Genomic DNA, 25,036 nt, shown 5'->3' with positions numbered 1-25,036 from the left:
GTTTGCTACAGTAGTAGCTTTCGCAGAAGGTGACACTGGCGTGTCCTGTGCGCCATCATTGTGAAATGTCGCTGTGATAGGCAGAGCCGAGTTTACCGCCGCGGCGGGAGTGTCGACCGAGACTGATTCGATTTGCACTGTAGCCCTAGGCTCAAGCGGCAGATCTGAGATTGGAAGGTCAACCGAGCCCGAGGCTACAAGGTCAAGCTTAATTGGTGGAGAGCGAGTATAGGTCTTGTCGGAGGCCTGATTACTCGCGCCGGAGGAGTGTGAGGATGCGGAGGAGGAAGGTGACGCCGAGGTTCCTTTGCCAGAGATACCTCGCTTCGGCTTCTTCTTTTTCGTCATGATGAACGGGAGAGCGGATGGAGGGATGGGCGCCGGGTTCCGACGCCGTGCGAGACGTCGGAGGTGAGAGGCGAAGGAGCTCACTGTTGCGTCGAGGAAATCGCTCACTGTTACTCTTGTTCTATCACGGTCGAGAATTCGTATACGAATACTTTTGTTATATTAATCACCAACATCACACGAACCTGGTCTTCTTTTTGTTTACCTTCGTATCGTGATTAAACACTTCTTCACGTTAAAAACTGTAGTTTCTTTCTAAGCCACTACTGTTTGACGTAAAATTTGGACTTATTAACGTTATCATATTGCAAATGTCGAAAATTCTGAGTTGAGAATTGAGACGATATACATATGCACTCGAATCCTACACTTCTAAACATTAGCTGGTGACGGTGTTTATTAATTTTTTGGTTTAATTAATTTATCAATGTTGCAAGGTAGGGAAATTAGTTGATTAGTCTATTGCCTATTGGAGTATTACATATGTAGTATCATCGTATCGTGTATATATTTAATTATAAGATTGTATGACATATGTTTAGTTCATGATCCATTAGTCACTGAGTTAATTAGACTGAAAAAGCATAGGAAGAAAATGATTTTAATCCATACGTTGCGATCATCTAGAATTTCAGCCATATTCTTTGGGAGTTGGGACCATGGCACCATGTAGCGAAAGCCCATACGTGGAAATTTGAAAACAACCATTCATCCCAAAAAATAAAAATGAAGAAGCTTTTCTTTTAGATTTTACCTTTTTACCTTCTGCTTTAAAAATGTATATATTTTATTTATATATAAAAGGAATACTTTTTATCAAATATAAAAAGAAATAATAATGTTATTATTTAGAAGAAAAAAATGATCAAAGTTCACTGGTTTCGGCTGCCGCTGTCAGTTGTAGTTACAATTATTTTTTTCTCACAATTATTTCTTATGAATATTGCATATCTATTGCGCTGGACATAGTCATCGATCTATTGGAATCTCCTTTTGAAATAAAAACAAAAAATGAAAAGCGACGAAATGATGGAAGGTGGGTCGTGGGGGTACTCTATAATTAGATTCATGTGGTTCTCTATTCGTTGCATATTCTTTTGCATCGTTCATTCTTGATTAAACATATACTTATATTTTTGTTATCTAGATTCTCTACATAAATAATGTTTTTCTTTTTTGTACAAACAGATAGATAATGTTTTACCTTATTACCAAAACTCAGGGTGGCCGATGCAAGCCATGCCATATGTTCAAAGTGAAAAAAAATTCGACCAAATTCGAGATCATTTTAGCACTTTCAATTCTTAGTTTATTTAGCCTAAAATATATTTAAGATGAAAACATCTCTTTATAAGAAGATAGATGAAGTTATCCTCTATTTTGATGATTACATAAGATTTATGTCTTTCTTTTCTGTACATGTTATAGTATAATTATGTTTTCTTTATTTTCTGATGTGTATATTCCTTGCTATGTGTGAACAGTATCCTAATTGGATCTTAGGGAAATATAGGAAGCTGATACACGGTTGGTTACTAGAGTCTAGATGATGATGTTAGTACCTAAGAATGTCTTCAATAATTTGGATCGACTTTGGTGTACCTTCTCAACCATAGTTTTCTATCTAATTATCCCCTAAGTTTTAGGTTAATCACTATACTACTCGGATTTAGAAAGTTTATCACTATACCACATTGATTTACTGTTTGGTTCGAAGCATATATCTTTTCCTACTGCATGGCTTGAAGTCATGGACCATTATAATACCCACTAAATCAATAGTCAAGAAAACAAATGCAGACAATGAAAACCGCTACAAATTGAACCCCTAAAATCAGGTATGTGATTGCATATATTTTTCTTTTGAAAAATAGGTCGGTCATTGCGTGGTCACCCATGTTGCATGCAAGATGATTCAGTACATAGCTAGGCCAGTTTCTTGGTTATATTGGGCTTCTGCCTGGACCTCATCTCTGAAGATAAGGATACATTTTAATATGCACTAATGATATTTCCTGTGCATGAAAATAGTGTGCGATGATGTCCCTTAGATGGTTTACTCACTCAATTTACATTTTACAATGTTACTATTTTAGTCCAGTCAGGGTTGGTGTTCAAAAAAAAAATTCACGGTTAACTCTAGGTCAAGATTCCCATTTGGAGCTTCTCGGTGTTTAGTTTTTGGTTTCAGTGCTTCCTGTATGATTTTAAGTTCCAATACCTAATTTTTTAATAATCATTACTACTACATATATAGTAAAAAGAAAAACAAAAAGAGGAAAATGCCCTCTTGAACAATCATGTAATTGTTATAATTATATTATATATTGTTTTATTTGTGTTTCGTATATAAGAGGTGTCTATTTGTTTGATCATGTTACGTAAATAATAGAAAGTAGAAAAGAATAATAATCTTAATAAATGAGAAGAAGAAGTAGTATACCAAATAAGAGAGATTGATGTTATTACGTTCGAAAGGGGCAATCTGATCACAATGCATTACATGCTTTATATAGAAGAAAAATCAGACAAATAATACTGTAAAAATTTATGATGATGGGCTCCACATTAACTTGTATACGCAAGTTCTTGACTTTGTAACACTCCCCCTTGGAGATCAGCATCATGTTGCCTCATTAAAAACCTTAATAGGAAAACCCAGTAGGAAAAACCATAGTAAAGCAAAAAGAGTACAACTCAGAAGCTCCCCCTCGAATAGACGATCATTACAGGTCTTGTTGATGACGCATTCCAATGTTGTAAACATGTTTTCTGAATGTCGTAGTGGATAGCGACTTCGTAAAGAGGTCTGCAGCATTATCACAGGATCGAACATATCTCACTTCAATTTCTTTATTCTTCTCGAGTTCTTGGGTATATGAGAAGAACTTTGGTGGAATATGTTTGGTTCGGTCACTTTTGATGTATCCTTCCTTTGTTTGAGCGACACATGCTGCATTGTCTTCATATATGATGGTCGGTTTTGAGTCGACGTTGATCCCACTACTTGATAGGATGTGTTTACTTATTGATCTGAGCCAAACACATTCTCTACTCGCTTCATGGAGAGCAATTATTTCAGCATGGTTCGAAGAAGTGGCTACAAGTGTTTGTTTCTGGGATCGCCATGATATAGCGGTTCCTCCAACCGTGAAGACGTACCCTGTTTGTGATCGAGCTTTATGGGGGTCAGATAAATATCCTGCATCTGCAAAGCCAACCATTTCTCCGTTAGTATTATTAGGATAAAATAATCCTAAATCAATCGTTCCTTGGAGATAGCGAAAGACATGTTTGATCCCATTCCAATGTCTTTGCGTAGGGGATGAACTAAATCTTGCCAAAAGATTAACAGCAAATGATATATCAGGCCGAGTACAATTAGCAAGATACATAAGTGCTCCTATTGCACTTAAATATGGCACTTCAGGACCAAGTATATCTTCATTTTCTTCGTGTGGTCGAAAGGGATCATTTTCGACATTAAGTGATCTGACGACCATAGGAGTACTAAGTGGAGTCGATTTGTCCATGTTGAATCGTTTCAACACTCTTTTCGTATATGTAGACTGGTGTACAAATATACCCTTTTGAGAATGCTCAATTTGTAGGCCAAGACAATACTTTGTTTGTCCGAGATCTTTCATCTCAAATTCTCCTTTTAAATAATCAGATGCCTTTTGTATTTCGACTTTAGTCCCAATAATATTTAGGTCATCAACATATACGGCAATGATAACAAATCCAGATGATGTTTTCTTGATGAAAACACATGGGCATATAGGATTGTTTACATATCCTTCTTTAGTTAGATGTTCACTGAGACGATTATACCACATGCGTCCAGACTGTTTTAAACCGTATAATGATCTTTGCAATTTTATTGCACATAACTCTTTAGGTTTAGAACTTAATGGTTCTGGCATTTTAAATCCGTCAGGGATTCTCATATAAATATCAGTGTCCAAAGATCCATATAAGTATGCAGTAACAACGTCCATTAGACGCATCTTAGATTTTGATTAGCCGCAAGACTCATCAAAAATCTAAATGTGATTGCATCCATAACAGGAGAATATGTTTCTTCATAATCGATTCCAGGTCTTTGAGAAAATCCTTGAGCTACAAGGCGAGCTTTATATCTCATAACCTCGTTTTTCTCATTTCGTTTCCGAACGAAAACCCATTTGTAACCAACTGGCTTCACAGCTTCAGGTGTGATTATAATGGGACCAAATACCTCTCGTTTGTTAAGTGAATCAAGTTCGACTTGTATTGCATCTTTCCATTTTATCCAATCATGTCTCCTTTGACACTCCAAGATAGATTTTGGTTCAGGGTCATCATTCTCTTCATCTATTTCCTTCGAAACAAAGTATGAGAAAAGATCATCAACACCATTCACTTTGTTTCGATTCCATATTTTTCTATTATGAATGTAGTTAATAGAAATCTCATGATTTTCTTCAGAATCATGATGTTCAACATTGTCATTGACCTCGTTGTTAATCTCTTCCAACTTTTCTTCTATATTGGAAAGATTTTGTTTTTCTGACTCCTTTCGTTTTCTAGGATTCTTATCCTTAGAACCAATAGGTCTACCACGCTTCAAGCGTATTTTAGACTCTCGTGTATTATCTTCTACTCCACGTTCATGTGGCATTTCTACGCGAGCAGGAGTATTTGCAGCCGGTATATGGGATTTTGTAACCAATTTGGTGTCTGCAAAAGCATCGGGTAGTTGATTTGCGATGCTTTGTAAATGCATAATCCGACGGACCTCTAATTCCGATTGTTTTGTAGGAGGATCAAGGTGTAATAAAGATGGTACACACCATTTGATATCCTTTCCTACTTGTTTATTTTCTCCCTCTAGAACTGGGAATACTTTTTCATCAAAGTGGCAATCAGCAAAACGTGCCGTAAATACGTCACCAGTTTGCGGTTCTAGGTATCGTATAATTGATGGAGAGTCACAACCAACATATATCCCTAACCTCCTTTGAGGTCCCATCTTTGTACGTTGGGGAGGTGCAATCGGCACATATACAGCGCAACCAAAAATTCTTAGATGAGAAATGTTTGGTTCTCGTCCAAAGGCTAACTGTATTGGAGAGTATTTGTGATATGCACTTGGTCTTATTCGAATCAATACTTCTGCATGCAAAATAGCATGTCCCCACACAGAAGTTGGGAGTTTAGATTTCATAATCAATGGTCTTGCAATCAGTTGCAGACGTTTAATTAATGATTCGGCCAAACCATTTTGTGTATGAACATGAGCAACAGGATGTTCAACATCAATTCCAGTTACCATACAATAATCATTGAATGCTTGGGAGGTAAATTCACCAGCGTTGTCCAGTCTAACTCTCTTTATCGGATAATCAGGAAACTGAGCTCTTAGTTTGATTATCTGAGATAAAAATCTCGCAAATGCCATATTTCGAGAGGACAATAGACAAACGTGTGACCATCTACTCGACGCGTCGATCATTACCATAAAATAATAGAATGGTCCACAAGGTGGATGTATAGGTCCACAAATATCACCTTGAATTCGTTCAAGGAACTTTGGTAACTCTTTATCTATTTTGGTTGGCGATGGTCTTATAATCAACTTTCCAAGAGAACACGCAGTACATGTCATTTTATTCCCTTGATAAACTTCTTGGGGTTTCAGTGAATGACCATGTGAGTTCTCGATGATTTTTCGCATCATTGTAGTGCCTGGATGACCAAGACGATCATGCCATAGTGTAAAATCACTAGAATTTTCCTTAATCACCAAATGTGATTCAATGGCACTTATATATGTATGATGTAGACCAGAAGAGAGTTTTGGTAATTTTTCCAATACCTTTTGTTTTCCCGATTTCTCAAGAGTAATATACATATACTTCTTTCCATCCTCAGTTGCAGACTGAGTATCAAATCCTTGAAGATATATGTCTTTAAAACTCAACAAATTCCTTTTAGAATTTGGAGAAAATAGTGCATTATTTATCGAGAATTTTGTCCCGTTGGGTAACGTGAAATGGGCTTTACCAATCCCTTCGATCAAGTCTGCAGGACCTGATATTGTATTAACAGTGATATTTGTCGGTTTTAGTTCAGAAAAATATTTTCTGTGCTTCAGAATAGTGTGCGTTGTTCCACTATCTGGTATACAAATATCTCTAGCATTGATCTTGGTTGATGTTCCATTTGTAATGTCCATTTCTGAGACAAACAAAAAGAATTAACATAAGATAATATTATTCATAAAATATTATACATCATTAGCAAACATTAAACACATAATAATTATACATAAGAAGGTGAAAAGCACACAATAATTATACATTAATCTTCCACAAACAACAATTATTTATGGTATAATTGTGGAATTTCAAGAGTCACATGATGGGCACTTAGGCTTCCGTGATAGCGGTCTCCTCGAAATCATTCACAAAGTCAGACGCATCGAGGTGCGTTGTACCCTCAGAATGTTCCGCAAAGTTTACTTCCTTTTCTTTTCCTTTGACGGACTCTTTGTATAGAGCGCAAAGGTGTGCAGGGGTACGACATAAACGAGACCAATGTCCCTTAGTACCGCATCTGAAACAAGCTTCTTCTCGCTTCTGGGAGGTATTTCCTTGGTGTTCTTTTCCCTTAGGGGTTTGCTCAGAGCGGACCCACTGGAATGACTTCTATCTTGTGGATTGTACTTTCGTCCACGTCCACGGTAGTTTTGACGACCACGACCGCGACCCCAATAGGCTTTATTTTCCTTGACTGGTTTCTTCGCATCTAACGCGTTTGCTTCAGGAAACGGTTTTGAACCAGTTGGACGAGTCATGTGATTCTTGATCAGAAGCTCGTTGTTCTTTTCTGCTATGAGAAGCGCCACAATTAATTCTGAAAATTTGGTATATCCCCGCAACCTGTACTGTTGTTGTAGGGTGATGTGGCTCTTATGGAATGTGGTGTATGTCTTCTCAAGCATTTGAGATTCGGTGATTGTTTCACCACAATATCTCAATTTGGCCACAATTCCTAACACAGCCGAGTTGTAATTCATCACTTTGTCGAAATCTTGAAATCTCATACTCTGCCATTCATCCCGAGCAAGTGGAAGTGTTATGTCTTTCTGATGATCAAAACGATCTTTCAGAGACTTCCATAGCTCTTTAGGATCTCTCATGTTGGCATAGTCATAAATAATACTTTCATCAAGGTGTCTTCTAAGGAAGATCACCGATTTAGCCTTTTCTTGAGGCGTTGAAGTATTAATCTCTTTAACGGTCTCGGATAGACCAAGAGATTCAAGATGAAGTTCGACATTTGTAACCCATGAAATGTAGTTGGTGCCGGTGATGTCTAGAGCGGGGAATTGGAGCTTCTCCATGTTTGCCATTGGATTTCTAAAATCAAATAATATATTAGAATTTCATTATTTTAAAATGAACCATTTATATTAATAATACACGCAATTACAAGGAGAAACAGCGCATAGAAAAGTAAACCGACATTGAGCGTAAATTCCTCAGGAGCAAATTCTCCGATAAAAAGACCGTACATAGAAGCAAAAATTAGAATTGCACATACAACCAAAAATATGCGAATCATCCTTTTTGTAATGATAAACCGTAATGGAGCGATTTGAAAATATTTGAGAGAAGATGAAATGTTTTGGATGAAGTAAATGAGTGAGAAATGAGTATATTTATAGATAAAAACACTGTTCATAGCCGTTAACTAGCCGTTTAGAAAGTAATTTTTTTTTTTTTTTTTTTTTTTTTAAATTTATATATGACCGTTGGAGGTAAAAGAAAAACATAAGATAGAAAAAAAAATTAATCATAAACAATCAGTGAGCAATTATAAAATTTATCAATTTAAACATATATATAAATATATGTGCCTACTTAAATATATTTAGTTATCTATGGGGATAAAATTATCCGTCAAATTTGAAAGCAAAAATATTAAGGTGATCAAATCTGTAAAATAATAAATTATGATAATAGACTCAAATAACAAGTTAAATGTTTAGGCGGTATACCGGCCATTATGGTGCCTTAAGCAACCATTGTAAAATTAACAATAAAAGGCGGGGCGGCAGGGCCGCACTCCGGTAATCATAAACAAATAAAATGGAGGCCCCACTCCGAACATAATAATCAAAAGAAAGAATTATAATAATAGAGTGATCGTGCTGATAACGTGTTATAATTATATTATATATTGTTTCATTTGTGTTTCGTATATAAGAGGTGTCTATTTGTTTGATCATGTTACGTAAATAATAGAAAGTAGAAAAGAATAATAATCTTAATAAATGAGAAGAAGAAGTAGTATACCAAATAAGAGAGATTGATGTTATTACGTTCGAAAGGGGCAATCTGATCACAATGCATTACATGCTTTATATAGAAGAAAAATCAGACAAATAATACTGTAAGAATTTATGATGATGGGCTCCACATTAACTTGTATACGCAAGTTCTTGACTTTGTAACAGTAATATATTATTCGAGACCGAAGGCTTATTTAGGTACGAGTGTTTTTCCTTTTTGCAATAAATTTGCAAAATTTATTAATGGAAATGATTCATGTCATTTGTAAATATATAACTAAAGTAAAAATAATAAAAAGCGGATATCAATTTTTCTAACCAAGTGCATATGATTTATTACATTAAGAAAAAATACCAGGATGAAAGAAGAACAAACATAAAGTTCAAAACAAGGAAATGAAATTTGGGTTAGGCAGTATGATAAGCGTTTGGGATAAACCATTATATAGCAATAAGTGCATTTTTTCGGGACCGACTGAATAGCCGATAGGGTTTATAAGAAAAACAAGGAAAAGAATAAACAAATGTTTTGTAAGATCTAATTTTGACACGTGGGAATACATATCCATGTAAAACCCGTAATTAACTTTGAATGTAAGATTTTAAGTTATATCCAACCCAAAGTAGAAAAATACAACTTTTTAATTATGGTGAACTTTTTAATCATGGTGAGGTTCCGGTAAATACAAGTCTTCTTTAGGTTTGGGAACTAGCTACAAAAGGGTTTAGGTAAATACTATGTACCATGAATTAAATAAAAAGGAAAACAAAATCAATAGAAAATGAGAATGAGAATATGAGACGGTCTGCTTTTCTGGATGTCTGATTTTCGTTTTCTAAAGAAGTGTATTCAGGAAATCAACAGTCTCTGCTCGGCCTTCCTGTGGTCTGGCCCGATGATGTCTTCGCAGAAAGCAAAAATTGCATGGTCTGATGTTTGTTCTCCAAAAGAAGAAGGCGGTCTAGGTTTGAGACCTCTTGAGGAGGTTAACAGGGTCTCTTGTCTGAAGTTGATCTGGCGCATTGTCTCGTGTAGATCATCTTTATGGGTTCAACGAATTAAAAAACATATTACCATAAAGAGTTTTTTTTGGAGTGTAAAAGCTTCAAGCTCTTTGGGCTCCTGGATGTGGAAGAAGTTGTTAAAGCTCAGGCCTCTTTCTCAGCAGTTCCATTGAGTATAAGTAAATGATGGCTCAACTACCTCCTTTTGGTATGACAATTGGTCTCAGCTAGGGGTGATGATCAATTTAACTGGTGAAAGGGGTTCCATTGCGTTAGGGATTCCTATAAATGCAACGGTGGAGAGAGTGCTGCAAACCTATCGGAGGCGCAGACTTAGAACCTATGTACTGTTATTAATCAAGCAGGAGATTCTGAGGCTTCAAGCTCTCTGGCCAAACCAACAGAAGGACTCTGTTCTTTGGAAGCAGGAGATTGATGATTTCAGGGAGGGTTTCAGCTCATCTCAAACCTGGAAATTAACCAGGATGCAGGGGCCCAACGTCTCTTGGGTAGAGGGAATCTGGTTCAAAGAAGCTATTCCTAAATTCTCTTTTCTCACTTGGTTAGCGGCTCATAACAGATTATCGACAGGAGATAGGATTCTCAGGTGGAATCCTCGAGCAGTATCCACTTGCTGGTTGTGCAACTCGGGTACTGAGACAAGAAACCACTTATTTTTGTAGTGTTCCTTTGCGGGTGAAGTGGGGCGAGGAACAATAAGGAATCTAGCAGGCTTCGGTATCTCGACTCACTGGGATCAGCTTCACCTTCCTCTTTCGCTACTGCTTCCAAGCTACAGCCTATGCGATCTGGCGTGAGAGAAACACTCGTCGTGTGGGAGAAGCTCCTCAAACATCAGCTCGTCTCATCATTTTTTTGGATAAATTTATTCCAAATAGGATCTCATCTTTGAGAAAGATAGTTGGAAATAAACATGAGAAGACCATGGGGATATGGTTTGAAAGTAGATGATTTTTATCATAAAATTTTGAATAGGTTTTTCTCTTTTTGTACAAAGAAGCATTAGGTTGTACAAAGATTTTTTTTTGAAGTGAATAAATTTAATTTTTTTTCAAAAAAAAAGAATATGAAACGGTCGAGGGACAAAGTGAAAGCAAAAACAAATTAAAGAAACTTATAAGATTTTTTAAAATGAAAAGAAAAATGTTAAAATCGATGGGTTAAGGAAGATGTCGTGCGAGACTCATTTTCTTTCATTTCTAGTTATATGTTCCGGACACACACACACCCAGTGAACTTTCCACACTTCTTTTCGCCTTTTGTTTGGTAATTTGAAGTAAGTCATAAAATTAAGAATAGAGATTATTTTCATCTGAGTTTATATCACAGATTAGATATTCATATGGTTATATGGTTAAACCATCATAGCCAGAGAGAGTTTGGCAGTATTAATGCTCGATTTGGTGACTATAGTGGTCACATTTATGAGATATTCAGCTGAAGTATCTATTCACCCTATAAAGTTTTACCAAGTAAAAAAAAACTAAACTTATCATCAGAGTTTTTAAATTAACTTAAAACAACACAAAATACTAGTAGTTCCAAAAAGACAACTCTTTTAAGATTTAGAAACTACAGTTTGACCCGCACGTCCATGCTGATATTAATTTTCACATTTATATAAATTGTTTAATGACATTTCTAAACATATAAGTTATTTGGATATTTTTAAATTCCTACAAACCGGATCCGTAAGGATCCGAGTCCGATCCCCGTCTGAAATTTATAATATCCGAACAAAGATTAATTTTAAACCAAAACATTCGATACTCAAAAAATGATCCTTACCCAAATTGGTACCTAGATTCTCATGTCTAACTAATTATGTAAGAAAATTATTAATCGGTTGAATTCTTGTCATGAACAAATCAATTTCATTCAAACTTGTGAAATTATTTTGGTTAACACAAAATAAATGCAATCAAATTATTATGGAAAATATAATTAATAAAGTAAATAGGAAGAATAAAAAAAAAGAAATGTAAAAGATGTAATAAAAAATTAAAAATAAGTAAGTTATATTTTATACTATGTAATAAATGAAATTGAATTATTTGAAAAAGATAATAAATAAAGTTGTTTAAATTAGTTAAAATGAAAGGAAGAAGATGTTATAAATCACTTAAAATAGGTAAGTGTTGTTTTGTACTTCAGTTTTAATAGAATAGATAATTCATAAATGTTTAATAAGAACTCCTAAATCACTTATCATTTTTATGGCACTTAAGAAATTCTCATCAAATTAAGTAGTATATCTGGATATTTATTTTTGTAAATTTAAGTTTATTTAACAGGTTGTGTATTGCGGTATGAATAGAGTATGATGGTTCTAACTTTTATTTTATTTTACTTGGTTAATCAATGAAAAATAACGGAAAAAAAATTGTATGGAAGGAGCACAAAAGTTGAATAGTAACAACAATAAATAATGTGTAACCATGCATGTAAACTAATTATAAATCTCAACCATAATAAAGCTGTATGAGACATATATTATATATATATATATATAAGAAATAAAAGATGTGCTACGTAATATACAAGATAGAAACACAAATTTCAAGCATCACGCATAACAGCTTTATAACGGAATAGATCCGTGATGACGAATGCAATAGCCAATAGGGATTGAAAAAGTTAACTAGACGTTTCAAAGTTTTTTTTCTTTTTTTTTTGCTAATGTCACATTTCTAAAAATGCTAACTAGTTTAACTACTATTATTATACATATATAGTATAGTATATATATAGTTATTCTTGTCAAAATAATATATGCACTGTTTTCATTTCTTATTTAGTTAGAAATATTATTCTTATTAAGACTATTTAATAATAAAACATTTCTAAACTATATGATATCGTCAAAAAATGAGGCCCTGAACACGTGACGTGAGGGCAGAGCTATAAAAGCTCGCGTCTCTCGCTCGGTGATATACGCAGCCACAGAGAGGAACCCTAAAATAAGTTAATTCGTCTTGGATTTTTCTTTTGCGGCGAAAGCAATAGTCTCCTGGAAACCATGGTTCGCTTCACCGACAAAGAAATTGCCCGGTTCAAAACGGCAGAAGTAGCGGAAGCTACGATAACACAATGAATCATATTTAGTCTGAGAATACCTAGGATCAAAGTCTTCTTGATTCGTTGAGAACTCTCGAGTTCTAGCCGTAACAAGGAAATAAAGGGTTTCAAACCTCTCTTTTATAAAATATCAATATCAATAATCTGAATACAACTCTAGGCATAGACGCCTATTTATATGAAAACCAAATAACTTTAAAACTATTAAAAATCCTTAAGATAATTATAACTAATTAAGATAATCACCATAATAAATAATTATCTAGATATATCCAAATATCTCTCTCCATCAAGTAGTGGTGTGCTGGGACATGGTGGGATCATTGGAGACATCTCAAGGCATTCCCAGTTCAACTTCGAATGTGGTGTAGAGAAGATATTTAAAATAAATATCTTATTTGTTTAGTATTTTATTTAGAGTTTATTTATTATTAAGATAATTAATCTAATGTTTTAGGGTTTTTATGTTTTCTTATATATAGTTTTGGAGGCTATGGTTTTATGCAGTTTATGAATTGATGATTTATTAATAAAATTGAGAGTTATCTCTTTGTTGTTCCTTGCTTTCGGTAGATCATTGGTGATCTCAACGAATTTAAGAAGACATTGATCTTAGGTATTCTTAGACTAAATAAGATCTTTGTGATTATCCTAGTTTTCCGGGTATTCTAAGAATCAACGGATCTCTAGTTCTATCCAATAAAGCTTCCGCTACATCAGGTGGTATCAGAGCTGGTGTTAATGGTGTAGAGAAGATATTTAAAATAAATATCTTATTTGTTTAGTATTTTATTTAGAGTTTATTTATTATTAAGATAATTATCTCTAATGTTTTACGGTTTTTATGTTTTCTTATATATAGTTTTTGAGGCTATGGTTTTATGCAGTTTATGAATTGATGATTTATTAATAAAACTGAGAGTTATTTCTTTGTTGTTCCTTGCTTTCGGTAGATCATTGGTGATCTCAACGAATTTAAGAAGACATTGATCTTAGGCATTCTTAGACTAAATAAGATCTTTGTGATTATCCTAGTTATCCGGGTATTCTCAGAATCAACGGATCTCTAGTTCTATCCCTATAAGGCTTCCGCTTCATCAGTTGGTATTCGTTGAGATCACCAATGATCTACCGAAAGCAAGGAACAACAAAGAGATAACTCTCAATTTTATTAATAAATCATCAATTCATAAACTGCATAAAACCATAGCCTCAAAAACTATATATAAGAAAACATAAAAACCCTAAAACATTAGAGATAATTATCTTAATAATAAATAAACTCTAAATAAAATACTAAACAAATAAAATATTTATTTTAAATATCTTCTCTACACCATTCTCTCCGGGTTGGAAAGATTCGTCCACGAATCTTAACCGTGGTCTTCGATCTCAAAACCTTGACCATGACACACATATTTTTCCTTTTCCTTGGCCTTCCATCGATAATATCCATCAAATAAAAGAATATAAATCTTTTGCACCATCAATTTGATCTTCACATCTACCGTAGCAAAACACATCACAAGGATCTGTAATTTTATTTTTAGGTGTTCGTTATGATAAAGAGCAAAGCCCCTGATATCTCCATGCTCGTTACGAACACACCTTCTTCAATGGGCTCGGAGTTGCTGCACACATGGACATCTTCTCTTGATATCATGCTTTGACTTTGATTCACGGCCACGTCTCTTGATAACTGATAGTTGATGAAGCTTATGTTATCGTCATAGTAGATATCATAAACAGGATCGCCAATAATTTCTTTATAAACAATTTCTTCGCTATTAGCAAACAAATTTTCCATGATTCCAGATTCGAGTTTTGATTAAGAAACCAAAACACCAGCTCTGATACCACCTGATGTAGCGGAAGCTTTATTGGATATAACTAGAGATCCGTTGATTCTTAGAATACCCGGAAAACTAGGATAATCACAAAGATCTTATTTAGTCTAAGAATACCTAAGATCAATGTCTTCTTAAATTCGTTGAGATCACCAATGATCTACCGAAAGCAAGGAACAACAAAGAGATAACTCTCAATTTTATTAATAAATCATCAATTCATAAACTGCATAAAACCATAGCCTCAAAAACTATATATAAGAAAACATAAAAACCCTAAAACATTAGAGATAATTATCTTAATAATAAATAAACTCTAAATAAAATACTAAACAAATAAGATATTTATTTTAAATATCTTCTCTACACCATTATCATTGGTGATCTCAACGAATTTAAGAAGACATTGATCTTAGGTATTCTTAGACTAAATAAGATCTTTGTGATTATCCTAGTTTTCCGGGTATTCTAAGAATCAACGGATCTCTAGTTCTATCCAATAAAGCTTCCGCTACATCAGAATGCGCTTTTAATCTACTGGAAATGAAACGATACAACTGTATCTTAGCACAGCCTAAGTACTTGCCAATCTTGGAATAGGATACCATTACTACAACATGGCCGAAACAATCGTCTTCTGGGACTTCTCCGGATGCCCGGTCCCTGAGGGTCTCCCCGTTAATAATGTTGTTTCAAACATTGTGACGCTTTTAAGATGTGTGATGTCTTGGGGAATATCTATTTCCCATTCCCTATGCGACACGCAGGGCACTAAAGAAGAGAGACTCAAGAAGGTTTTCGTGGACTTTATGGGCAAGGCTATTATTGGCCATCGTCAACCATTAAATCTGGTGCTAATCATGGAGGACATCTCAGAACACCCGGAGATCCTCCATGCTCTTGAGTTTTGCAAAGGGAGAAAAAATATCAATATTCTTTTATCACCAGCCACGTCTTGACCTTATATCAAAGGAGCTACTTAGTTCTGTCGGAGCATTATGCCTTTGGAATAGCCTATGTCTCGCAGAATGCCCTTTAACAGCAGAGACATTGAAGGAAAAGGAGAAGGACACATCAAAGCAGAAGGAAGGAGAAGGAGAAGGCAAAGGCAAAGACAAAGGAGAAGGATACTAGGAGCTCAGCTCCGAGGAGTCTGAGTATCCATCTACTGACTCTGAGTATGAGTATTTGCAATAAAAAAAAATTAAGGGTGCATGCTTCCAGTGTTGGAAGAGATTTCGTTGTTACAAAGACTTGTTTTATGTGTCGTTATTTACTTTAAATGATTTTGTGTGTGTGTGTCTAATGGCTTCACTCCACTTTCAGTTTCAGTGAAGCCTGTAGAATTATATGTTTCTTATGATGCCAAAAGAAAAGAACTACTCCCTCCGTTTTTTAATATAAATCGTTTTACAGCTATGCACGTAGATTAAGAAAACCATTAATTTCAAATATTTTCTAAACAAAAACATCATTAATTATTTACCTAACCACAATTCAACCAATAGAAAAATAGAAGATATATTACTATTGGTCATACAATATTAATTATTAATAAATTTTACATAGAAAACTGAAAACGACATATAATTTGGAACAAAAAAGTTTCTCTAAAACGACTTATAATAAAAAACGGAGGGAGTATATGATATCGTAAGCGGTAAACCTTAAATACCTATTTCTCCTCACATATTTCTAGTAGTATTAGAAATGAGATACTTTTGAAACTCTACTAATTGATACGTTACGTGAATTTAGGTTTTATTTTCATGGAAATTGTGTTTCACTTTACACATTCCCGATATTTTAATATACCAGATGGGGATGCATAAACATATACAGTATATATAATTTGAACTGTGTTTATTTCGTTTTTTCTTCAATAGTTCACCCACACATTCTACGGCTTATAAATCAGATGATAATTACTATTTTTAGTACAAACTAAGGCCATGCCATAATAATCTGAACTGTATTTACAATTAAAATATAAGACGGTGCATATTATTTTCATTCAAAAACAAATATAGTATGTCTTCAAAATTAGTAAACATGGTATGAACGGTCACCACATATACTTCATGTTAAATTGTTATTAAAAAATTGGCAGACTTCTATCACCAAGTTATATTAAAAAGAAACCTCTTATGAATTAACTTTCACACTATAAGACCTTCAGCTTCAAATTTCAAAACACAAAAAAACGGTGATTAAAGGGTAAAATTATCCTACAGACTCTTAGGGCATATATATGCATATTATCATCATTTATATTACATAATACCCATTTGTACCAATTCATAAATTAAGTTTTTTTAAGAGTATAATATATAGTGGAAGTTGAGATGGTTAAAAATTATACAAACTTTAACACACCATACTATAAGGTGGAAAAGTCAAAAGTTTTCTTACGTTCTTTCATGACAGTGAATCGTAGACATGAGACTACTGAATCTTCTTCAGTAATTCCAGAAAGGTTCAAGATCAACCAGTCCAGTGGAGGAATACGGGTCTCCTTGAGCATTGAGTCGTCTCTTACCGTATTCAAAATCCGACGAAGTATCAGTTTTCATGTCAGTAGAAACTGCGGTTTCTTGTGAGACACTCATCGCTTTGAGACTCTGCCTTGTGTTGTTATCAACCATAGCCTGTAGAACCGAACGTTCTTGAGCGAGCATCGGGCTTTGGTAGAGTGGAATCCTGTGGAAAATGTCGGCTTGGATCGAGTTAAGAACAGGGCTGATGAAGCCATTGAGTGTGTTTCCTTGGGCTTGATCAGTTTGGTTGGAGAAGCAGGGCACGTAAACCGGTTCTGTTTTGGTTTTATCATTGTAACTCGAATTATCGGTTAAATGGGGCAAAGGAGAAGGGTTAAAGCCGGTTCCAAGTGAACCGATTCGGATTAGACTTGAAATAGGGATCTTCTTCCCTCCAGCAGTCTTCTGGAACACTCTACATATCACCCATTCATTCTGAAAACTCCAACAAAAGTGTTACTAAACCAAAGAAAAAGAGAAAAACAGAGCAGAAACAGAACTTTTAGATAGAAAAAAACCTTTGCGGTTTTAGGTAAATTATGAGCAGAGAGTTTTCCTTCAAGCCTAAACTCATGCATCACCCAATTGGTTTTCTGACCTTTAGGAGCTCTTCCTCTATAGAAAACAAGTGTCTTCTTCATTCCAACAAGTGATTTACCTCGGTAAATCTCCTTATCTTTCCCGGTGGCCTTCCAATAACCGGCTTCAGTAGCCCGGTTAGTCCTCAAACCGGTTGGATATTTTTTGTCCCTCACACAGAAGAAGTACCATTCTTTCTCACCCATTTTTGCCATCCCTGTAAAATCAGTCCCCAACAATGTTATGTTTCAAGAAGAGGACAAAGAAAAGAACAGTTCTGATCATTATGGTGATCATTGAAAACATACACGGTAACTCCCATGGCTCAGACTTATTGAAGTCAACTTCACCAACAGCTTTAGCTGAGAAGCTGATGTCAAGAACCTTCTTGTGGAGATATTGAGTTATGAGTTCTTCATCTGTTGGATGAAACCTGAACCCTGGAGGAAGATCTATCTGCTCTTCTTCCTTCTGAAACTCACAAAAGCTCTCCATCTTTTATCCCTCCCCGGCCCAAGAAACCTTAAACCCTAAATATTGAATGAATAACCAACATATGGTTTATTTATTTGATCTTGAACGGTGTTTTTTGGAGAGATGGATTCAGAGAATACTATGTGATTATATTTATTATAAATAAAGAGGAGAAAACGATGAACAGAGAAGTTGGGGAGAAAGGTTAGGAAGATGAAGTGAAAATATAAAGGAAAAGGCCAAATGAAACTATAAAGGATTGGAGAAAAAATATTAAAATATTTTATTTTGTTAATTATAAGAATTAAAACATTTTTTCTAGAATTTGGAAAATAAAAAAAATATAGTTCCCCATATTTGTGTGTGTGAGTGTGAGAGGAGAAAGATACGTAATGTGTAACGCAACTTGAGTAGGTTGTTTTAGCACTTGCCACTTTTAAAGAAAAAAATAACTTTTCTGAACTTTTTTAGTATCAATAAAATTAATTAAATTTGAAAATATATTACTAGACTTAATGAAAAAAATTAATAAATTATAGGAGCTAGAAAATAAAAACATATTTGCAAAACTAACAAGAGAACAGATAACTACGATTCTTTGAATCTAACGCATTAAGCATAGTTACTATAATTGTAATGAAATACAATGAATGATTACGTCAGTTAAGTAGTACAATGAATAAAGACAATACTTTCGAAAATAAGTTGCAAAGAAATAAATCTGTGATATATGGTATTGAATATTTATGGTGGAAAGAGTGAAAAGTTCTTCAGTTGCAAAAAATAAAAATAAAAAGTGAAAAGTTCTTTAACATTCATATACAAAAATAGTGAATGAGTTTAGGGTTCAGATTTTCGATATTAATTTAATAGAACAAAAGTTAATTAGACTTAGAGATCAACATGTCTATATATACACACTATAAACTATAGCAGAATATTTTTTAAAATGCAAATATGTTGTAGTATCATCTGTTGAGAACATTTATAATCATTATTTGAAAATAAATAAATTACCTTGTATGATTTTTATATTTTATTTATCAAGTAACAATAATCCAACCACTTTTGAGATGAAATAGTTTACTTTAATTAAAGAAGTAGGTGCATGCTAGAAAATAAAAATGATAAAAGGTTGATGTTTCAGTAGTAGTACTTTTTGATATACATATATATATAGTAATATTTAGCAAACAAAATAGTACTAATATTTAATTTTTATAGTTTATAAGTTTTGGAACTCTCTTTCAAGGAAGAATCAAACATCAAACATGTTTGATGTTTGATGTTTCTGCTGATACCCTTATTGGTTCTTTAGTCTTGTTACCTTATTCGTCAAAATTGAAATCTTTTATTACAAATAGAAGAACCACTTAGAAAAGGTCAAAGGAGTCTATGTATAATATTCTTTTTAAAAGGTTATTCTGTTTTGAAGAGCGAAGTGCGTTCGGTGCATTGCTAACACACTTTGATTTCGGAATATGTGTTGGACTAAAAAAAGAGGAATATGTGTTGGACACTTGAAGTGGGTGTTCGCCTAGAATCGCATTATTTATTTAGTTTTTAATCGTGTGTTATATGGTGGGAAACATTTGGAGTTAATCCTACTCAAATTCAGTTGATATATGTTTTCTTAAAACTGATATATGTAATTTTGATAAACAATTCTACTAATAAATATTTTACGATAAATCTCATTTTGTAAAACACAAATCTCAGGATGAACGGTTCCAATCTATAATCGTTGCAATTGCTTTTTATTGAACACACAATTTATTTGTATGACTCAGTATGAATATGCATATAAATTTTGTTTTTAATCTTAAATCAAGATTAATAAATCATTATTTATCATTTTTAAATCAACCTGTGATTATCCTTATAATTAAATTATATATTTGCATAAACAGAATATGCATCATTTAAAAACAAACATATGTATGGTCTCTGGTATTGTATTTGTTTAAGTCTTTCATATTTAATTTATATCTATTTTTTGTGACACAATTTTATATCTTAACTAGATTTTAATCCACCCTTAAAAAACGGGTATATTTTTTGTTTTATATTTTTGTTGAAATTTAATTTTTATATTTGTGTTTTTAGTCATATATATGTTTTTCTTTGTATAATATTTATCTTAAATGATTAATAAGAAATTTTAATAATTGTATTAAAATAGTTGGATAACACCTATATCAATAAGCCATGTTTCTGTTTTAATAGTATTGATCAGTAGAAAACTAGATCTAGTGGTCCACTTTTTTAGGTCATGATAGAAAACACCACAGAAGTGAACCATGAGATATGCACATATGATATTGAATGTGGGCTGAGGTTTGTAACTTAAAGAAGGTACAAAGCATATATTCGCATTCTTTCCGCGTTATCCATCAGAAACAAAAATATATGCACGTGATCTTTACAGAACTGGATCAAACTCCTAGTTGAAAATCTGGTAGGTAATGTACTAATGTTTCCACCGTTTTAGTTATTATTGGATTAGCCAGGTTTGTTCGGATCACTTGGTTAACAAAATAGGTTCGCAACAACTATAGCGATTATGGGATTAGCTGTGAAATTTAGATCTTAATCTCAACATTATAACCCTCGTTTAAAATAAATAATTTGTATACAGAAAATCTAAATTTTAACTTCAAATTTAAAACCTATCTGTCCTGTCACAGTAACTTCGTATCCAAAGAACCAATTTGGAAGTTATTTCAAGTCCACAAACAAGATTCTTTAACTTGTTTCTATTTGTAATTTGACGATCGGCGCACTCTTGCCCGTTCTTACCCGTTGGTCGCTATAATCAGGACATTCACTTTGTTTTTCCAATGTGTTCTAGGCTTCAATTTTAGTATTTCATCTTTTCGTTTGTTCATATTCTTAAGTTTCATTTGGCTCCAGAAAGATTGTGATCCTTATTGGCTTATGGTTTCAGAAAGAATGTATTCTTTGCCGATTAATGTAAAAAATTATATCACTACATTTTAGGTTCGATCCACCTGTCATGCGAAACTAAGTCACACTTTTCTGGTCATTCTATACGGATATGGACTACTGCATTTCAGCCCATTTGAATACTCGGGAAAAGCTCTATCCGTGAGTTGTACCTCCTATCGGAAGGTTAGTTCTCTGTTTTTAATAGACTCAGGTTTAACCTTTTAAAGTTAAAAAAAATGTAAAAAATATTATATATTCAATTTAATCTAACAGATGACAAACAACCAGTCTTGTTACTTTTTTTACCGAGGTTCATACCACAAACTGAAAGCACTTTGTTAAAAAAAAAGAAGAAATTCTTTTAAATAGAAAGTATGAATTATTGAAACATATTAAATGATCAAAATAACATTTTCACTATTTCTCCAAAATATATTGATAAGAGAAATATAACGCTAAAAGTTTTGGGCAGCGCCATTCCATGTTTTCCATTTGCTAGTAGTAAACATACATCTATCTATATATATAAAGAAATGTTCGCATCTCTTCCGTGAAGCCACGTCATCAATTCGTGCGTTCTGGGAGTGACACGTATCCTATTTTATATTTAGGGCCAAAATAAATGAATGCAGTTAAGGGTAATTGAACCCAGCACCTCTAGCACTGGTAATTTCTCTTAGAACCACTAGGCTAAAGTCACTTTTTATAAATATGTGGCCGCGAAAATACTTATTATCGTGTCAGCTGGAAGCCCATGCTTCTTCTGCTTGTGGCCAGGGCCCACACTGAACTGACGTCAAGATGAAGATCGTGAAGTTAAAAACTTTGCTCCAAACAGTTTTGCAATGTTTCCAACCTTTATAACTTGATGCATATAATATATATCAAAATACATTTGTCGTACACGCTTTTATTAGTTTTGCTTTTAAAAGAAGGTATTTACAGTTATAAATGTTTTGTGTCAGTGAAGTAATGGTTGAAAAATCTCTATACATATGTCATTTTAAAATAACACCCAACTTCTATATATAGTCAATACATATGTCCATGTTATATTCTAGACTAAATATTTTCTCTTTTAAAAATATAAAAAACAATTTTTTTAGTCTACAAGCAAATGTTGTAGAGAAAGTATGCATTATACAAAATATTATATATTTAAAATCCATACACAAAAACATAAAAGTTGTTATATGACTCTTTCTGACACATGCACACTCCACTATGAATAAGAATTAAAAAAAAAACAGTATTGTCATCAAACTTTATCACAAATCCACATTTGTACATCTATAATTATGAGTTGGACAATTAGTTAATTTGATACAATACCAAAGCAAGAATGATCGAAAAACAACTATACCACCGCATACTAATAAGTAAGACATAACAGATAACCAAATTCTTGAATCTTAAAACAAATTTCAACTCGAACATTTAGTGAATATTAAATTAACTAATATCCCGGTCTTAGGGCAGGCCGATCCTAGTTATTAATAATTTGACGAATAAGCCTTCAGTCAAAAAAGAAAAAAAAATGATGAACGAACAATAAGCACGATGGATATTTTCACTTTTCATCTTTGGCATAGTTGGGTTTCACCAAAGTACCAAACAATTACGACTGGCACTCTTATCGGTATATAATTGATCACCTTCCCAAATGATCTTTATTTTAAAACGAAAACACAATTACAAAACTAAATTAATATATGACGAATAAATTAATGTATTCTAATTATACTTGTTATCTAAACCATCTATTTTATAATTATAAATTAATTGTTACAGAAATTGATCTGCAAATTTTGTAGGATGTTGATTTAAATTTTTGAAATTCAAACTATGAGCAAACAAAAAATCATGGTTGTGGGGTTTCTTTCTCTGTATATAAAAACTATAGTGATTAAGGTATATGCTCCTAAGAGAGGTTCAAACTGGAAAAGTAAACATGATGTGATGGAAGAGCCCTAATTCGTATCCATTTTGAGGGGAGAAGACGATAGATAACATCTTCGGTCTCTTTTTTCGTTAGGCATCATACACTGCCGAAGCAGAGGACCCAAAAAGTGTGGCGCATATCAGAAAAGAAAGAAATATTGGGCTTGTACACTATTTCACTATTGGGCTTGGATCATAAAGTGTGACACGTATCTACAGTTATTGGGCTTGTACACTATTATACATTGGGCTAAATATTGTAGGCTTCGAACGAATGAGATATTCTGTAAATCTTTCCCACTCAAAGGTATATACATATGCATAAACAAGAGCTAGTTTCATATTTTTGTTCAATTTTTCATTGTGTTTTGATGTGTTATAATTATATATTATGGTTTTTCTCTTGTATATAATATATCTGTCAATTGGCTGAGTCAATCCCAAATGTGATGTTTCACAAAAAGAGCTTAGAACTACGTGACATGGCCCTAATGTTCATGTGCTTCTATAGGGCAGAGGGTAAAACTATAACGTTTCAGCTGCACCATTGCTACTGTAGGCAGAAACGTCATAAATATTTTTGAATTTTCATAACATTTTGAATATTAGCAGTAAAACAGAATCTGACATTGTTCTTTAAATCTGGGTTCTGGATTACCCATCTCAACTATCAAGAGCAAGGTTAAAATATTATGGATAATTCAAAGGCTTTACCTCAGCATCAAGATTGTAATCACATATGTTGTTACACATCAGATCTGATGATTTATTTGAATTCCATCATTGGTAAAGCCTCAAACTTTCAGTCAAAATAAAACAGCTCTAAGTATTGTAGATAGTAAAAAAGGGATTTTGATAAACTGAAAGGTAACGAGGATTGTTATTGCATCAGATATTCCCATTATAGACTTTAGTCAACACAGATAATTTCTGATGTCCCTGTCTGTTTAATCGTCACTTGCAGAAAGACAAACCCTGAAAACAAAAAATAACAAAGACTTTCAAGAATCATAGTATTCTCAGCATATAAGCAAGAAGCTGAAGCCAAAAAGAAAAAGAAATTAAGAATGTGTTGAAGAAACAGAGTTTAGGACTTCCACCGTTTTATAATCAGAGACAGAGACTGGAAACTAGGGTTTTGTGGGGGGACTGAGCTATTAACGTTATTAATTATAATGTACCCCTGTTAACATCTATGGGCATGTAGCTCAGATGGTAGAGCGCTCGCTTAGCATGCGAGAGGCACGGGGATCGATACCCCCGCTTGTCCATTACTTTTTAGCATTTTTCTGTCACAAAATCTTTTTTTTTTCTTGCAACAAATGAGGCCCGTTTATAGAGGCCATCCTGAGTATTAACCCATCCTGTAAATTGAGTATACGTATTTATTTGGGCCAGCTCATAATAAGGCCCGTTTATCATCATATTTATATAGGAGTGGGCCACTTCTTTATTTTGGTCAGGGGCGGTTTAACCTTTAAGTCCACTGTGATAGCATGACATTTATGATCACAAACTTGTCAAACTGAAGAAAATAAGTATCAGATTCAGATCACTATAAGTATAGGAAAAATTGTTTTTTTAGAGCAAAAAAAATGATAACTATGTACTTTTAGACTAATATCTATTTTGTGCCAGTTTTGTCTATAATACACTTTAATATTTTTGAAAATAAATTTAATACATAGTTTTACAAACAAATTTTTTTTGGAAAAATGGTAACTATTGATAAAATATTTATATGAACTTAGTGATGTTTTTTTCAGTTCTAAAATTGTTTAAATCATAAATTTTAGATTATGTTATAAATAAAGTAGAAATGACATTCTACAAAGTAGAAAACGAAATCTACTTTTTTCATTGAATCTACAATGTTTAGAATATGTGATCTACGTAAATAAGAGTATTCTAAAAAT

At 33.5% G+C, this 25,036-nt stretch overlaps 2 protein-coding genes, 2 non-coding genes and 1 pseudogene across 4 annotated transcripts; 1 reads left to right on the top strand and 4 right to left on the bottom strand.

Annotated features, from left to right (window-relative positions):
* Positions 1 to 6,587: 6,587 nt before the first annotated feature.
* Positions 6,588 to 13,109, bottom strand: LOC117131800. The gene is made up of 2 exons (XM_033284572.1): positions 8,694 to 13,109; positions 6,588 to 7,754 (listed from the first exon to the last, which is right to left on the bottom strand). The coding sequence occupies exon 2, from the start codon at positions 7,745 to 7,747 to the stop codon at positions 6,851 to 6,853; it is 897 nt and encodes a 298-aa protein (XP_033140463.1). The 5' UTR covers positions 7,748 to 7,754; positions 8,694 to 13,109; the 3' UTR covers positions 6,588 to 6,850.
* Positions 13,110 to 16,888: 3,779 nt separating this feature from the next.
* LOC103854956 (NAC domain-containing protein 100) lies at positions 16,889 to 21,674 on the bottom strand. The gene is made up of 3 exons (XM_009131923.3): positions 18,065 to 21,674; positions 17,696 to 17,973; positions 16,889 to 17,612 (listed from the first exon to the last, which is right to left on the bottom strand). Exons 1-3 carry the CDS (start codon positions 18,249 to 18,251, stop codon positions 17,100 to 17,102), a joined length of 978 nt encoding a protein of 325 aa, XP_009130171.1. The 5' UTR covers positions 18,252 to 21,674; the 3' UTR covers positions 16,889 to 17,099.
* Positions 21,675 to 23,831: 2,157 nt separating this feature from the next.
* Positions 23,832 to 23,909, bottom strand: LOC117132315. Its single transcript, XR_004455870.1, has one exon. It is a non-coding gene; the product is annotated as a small nucleolar RNA snoR124 (small nucleolar RNA).
* Positions 23,910 to 24,002: 93 nt separating this feature from the next.
* LOC117132288 lies at positions 24,003 to 24,085 on the bottom strand (annotated as a pseudogene).
* Positions 24,086 to 24,317: 232 nt separating this feature from the next.
* Positions 24,318 to 24,391, top strand: TRNAA-AGC. The gene has a single exon. It is a non-coding gene; the product is annotated as a tRNA-Ala (tRNA).
* Positions 24,392 to 25,036: the final 645 nt, after the last annotated feature.

This window comes from Brassica rapa, chromosome A02, assembly GCF_000309985.2.
Source record: "Brassica rapa cultivar Chiifu-401-42 chromosome A02, CAAS_Brap_v3.01, whole genome shotgun sequence".
Taxonomy (NCBI): Eukaryota; Viridiplantae; Streptophyta; class Magnoliopsida; order Brassicales; family Brassicaceae; genus Brassica; species Brassica rapa.
This window is presented reverse-complemented; position numbering and strand designations above follow the sequence as displayed.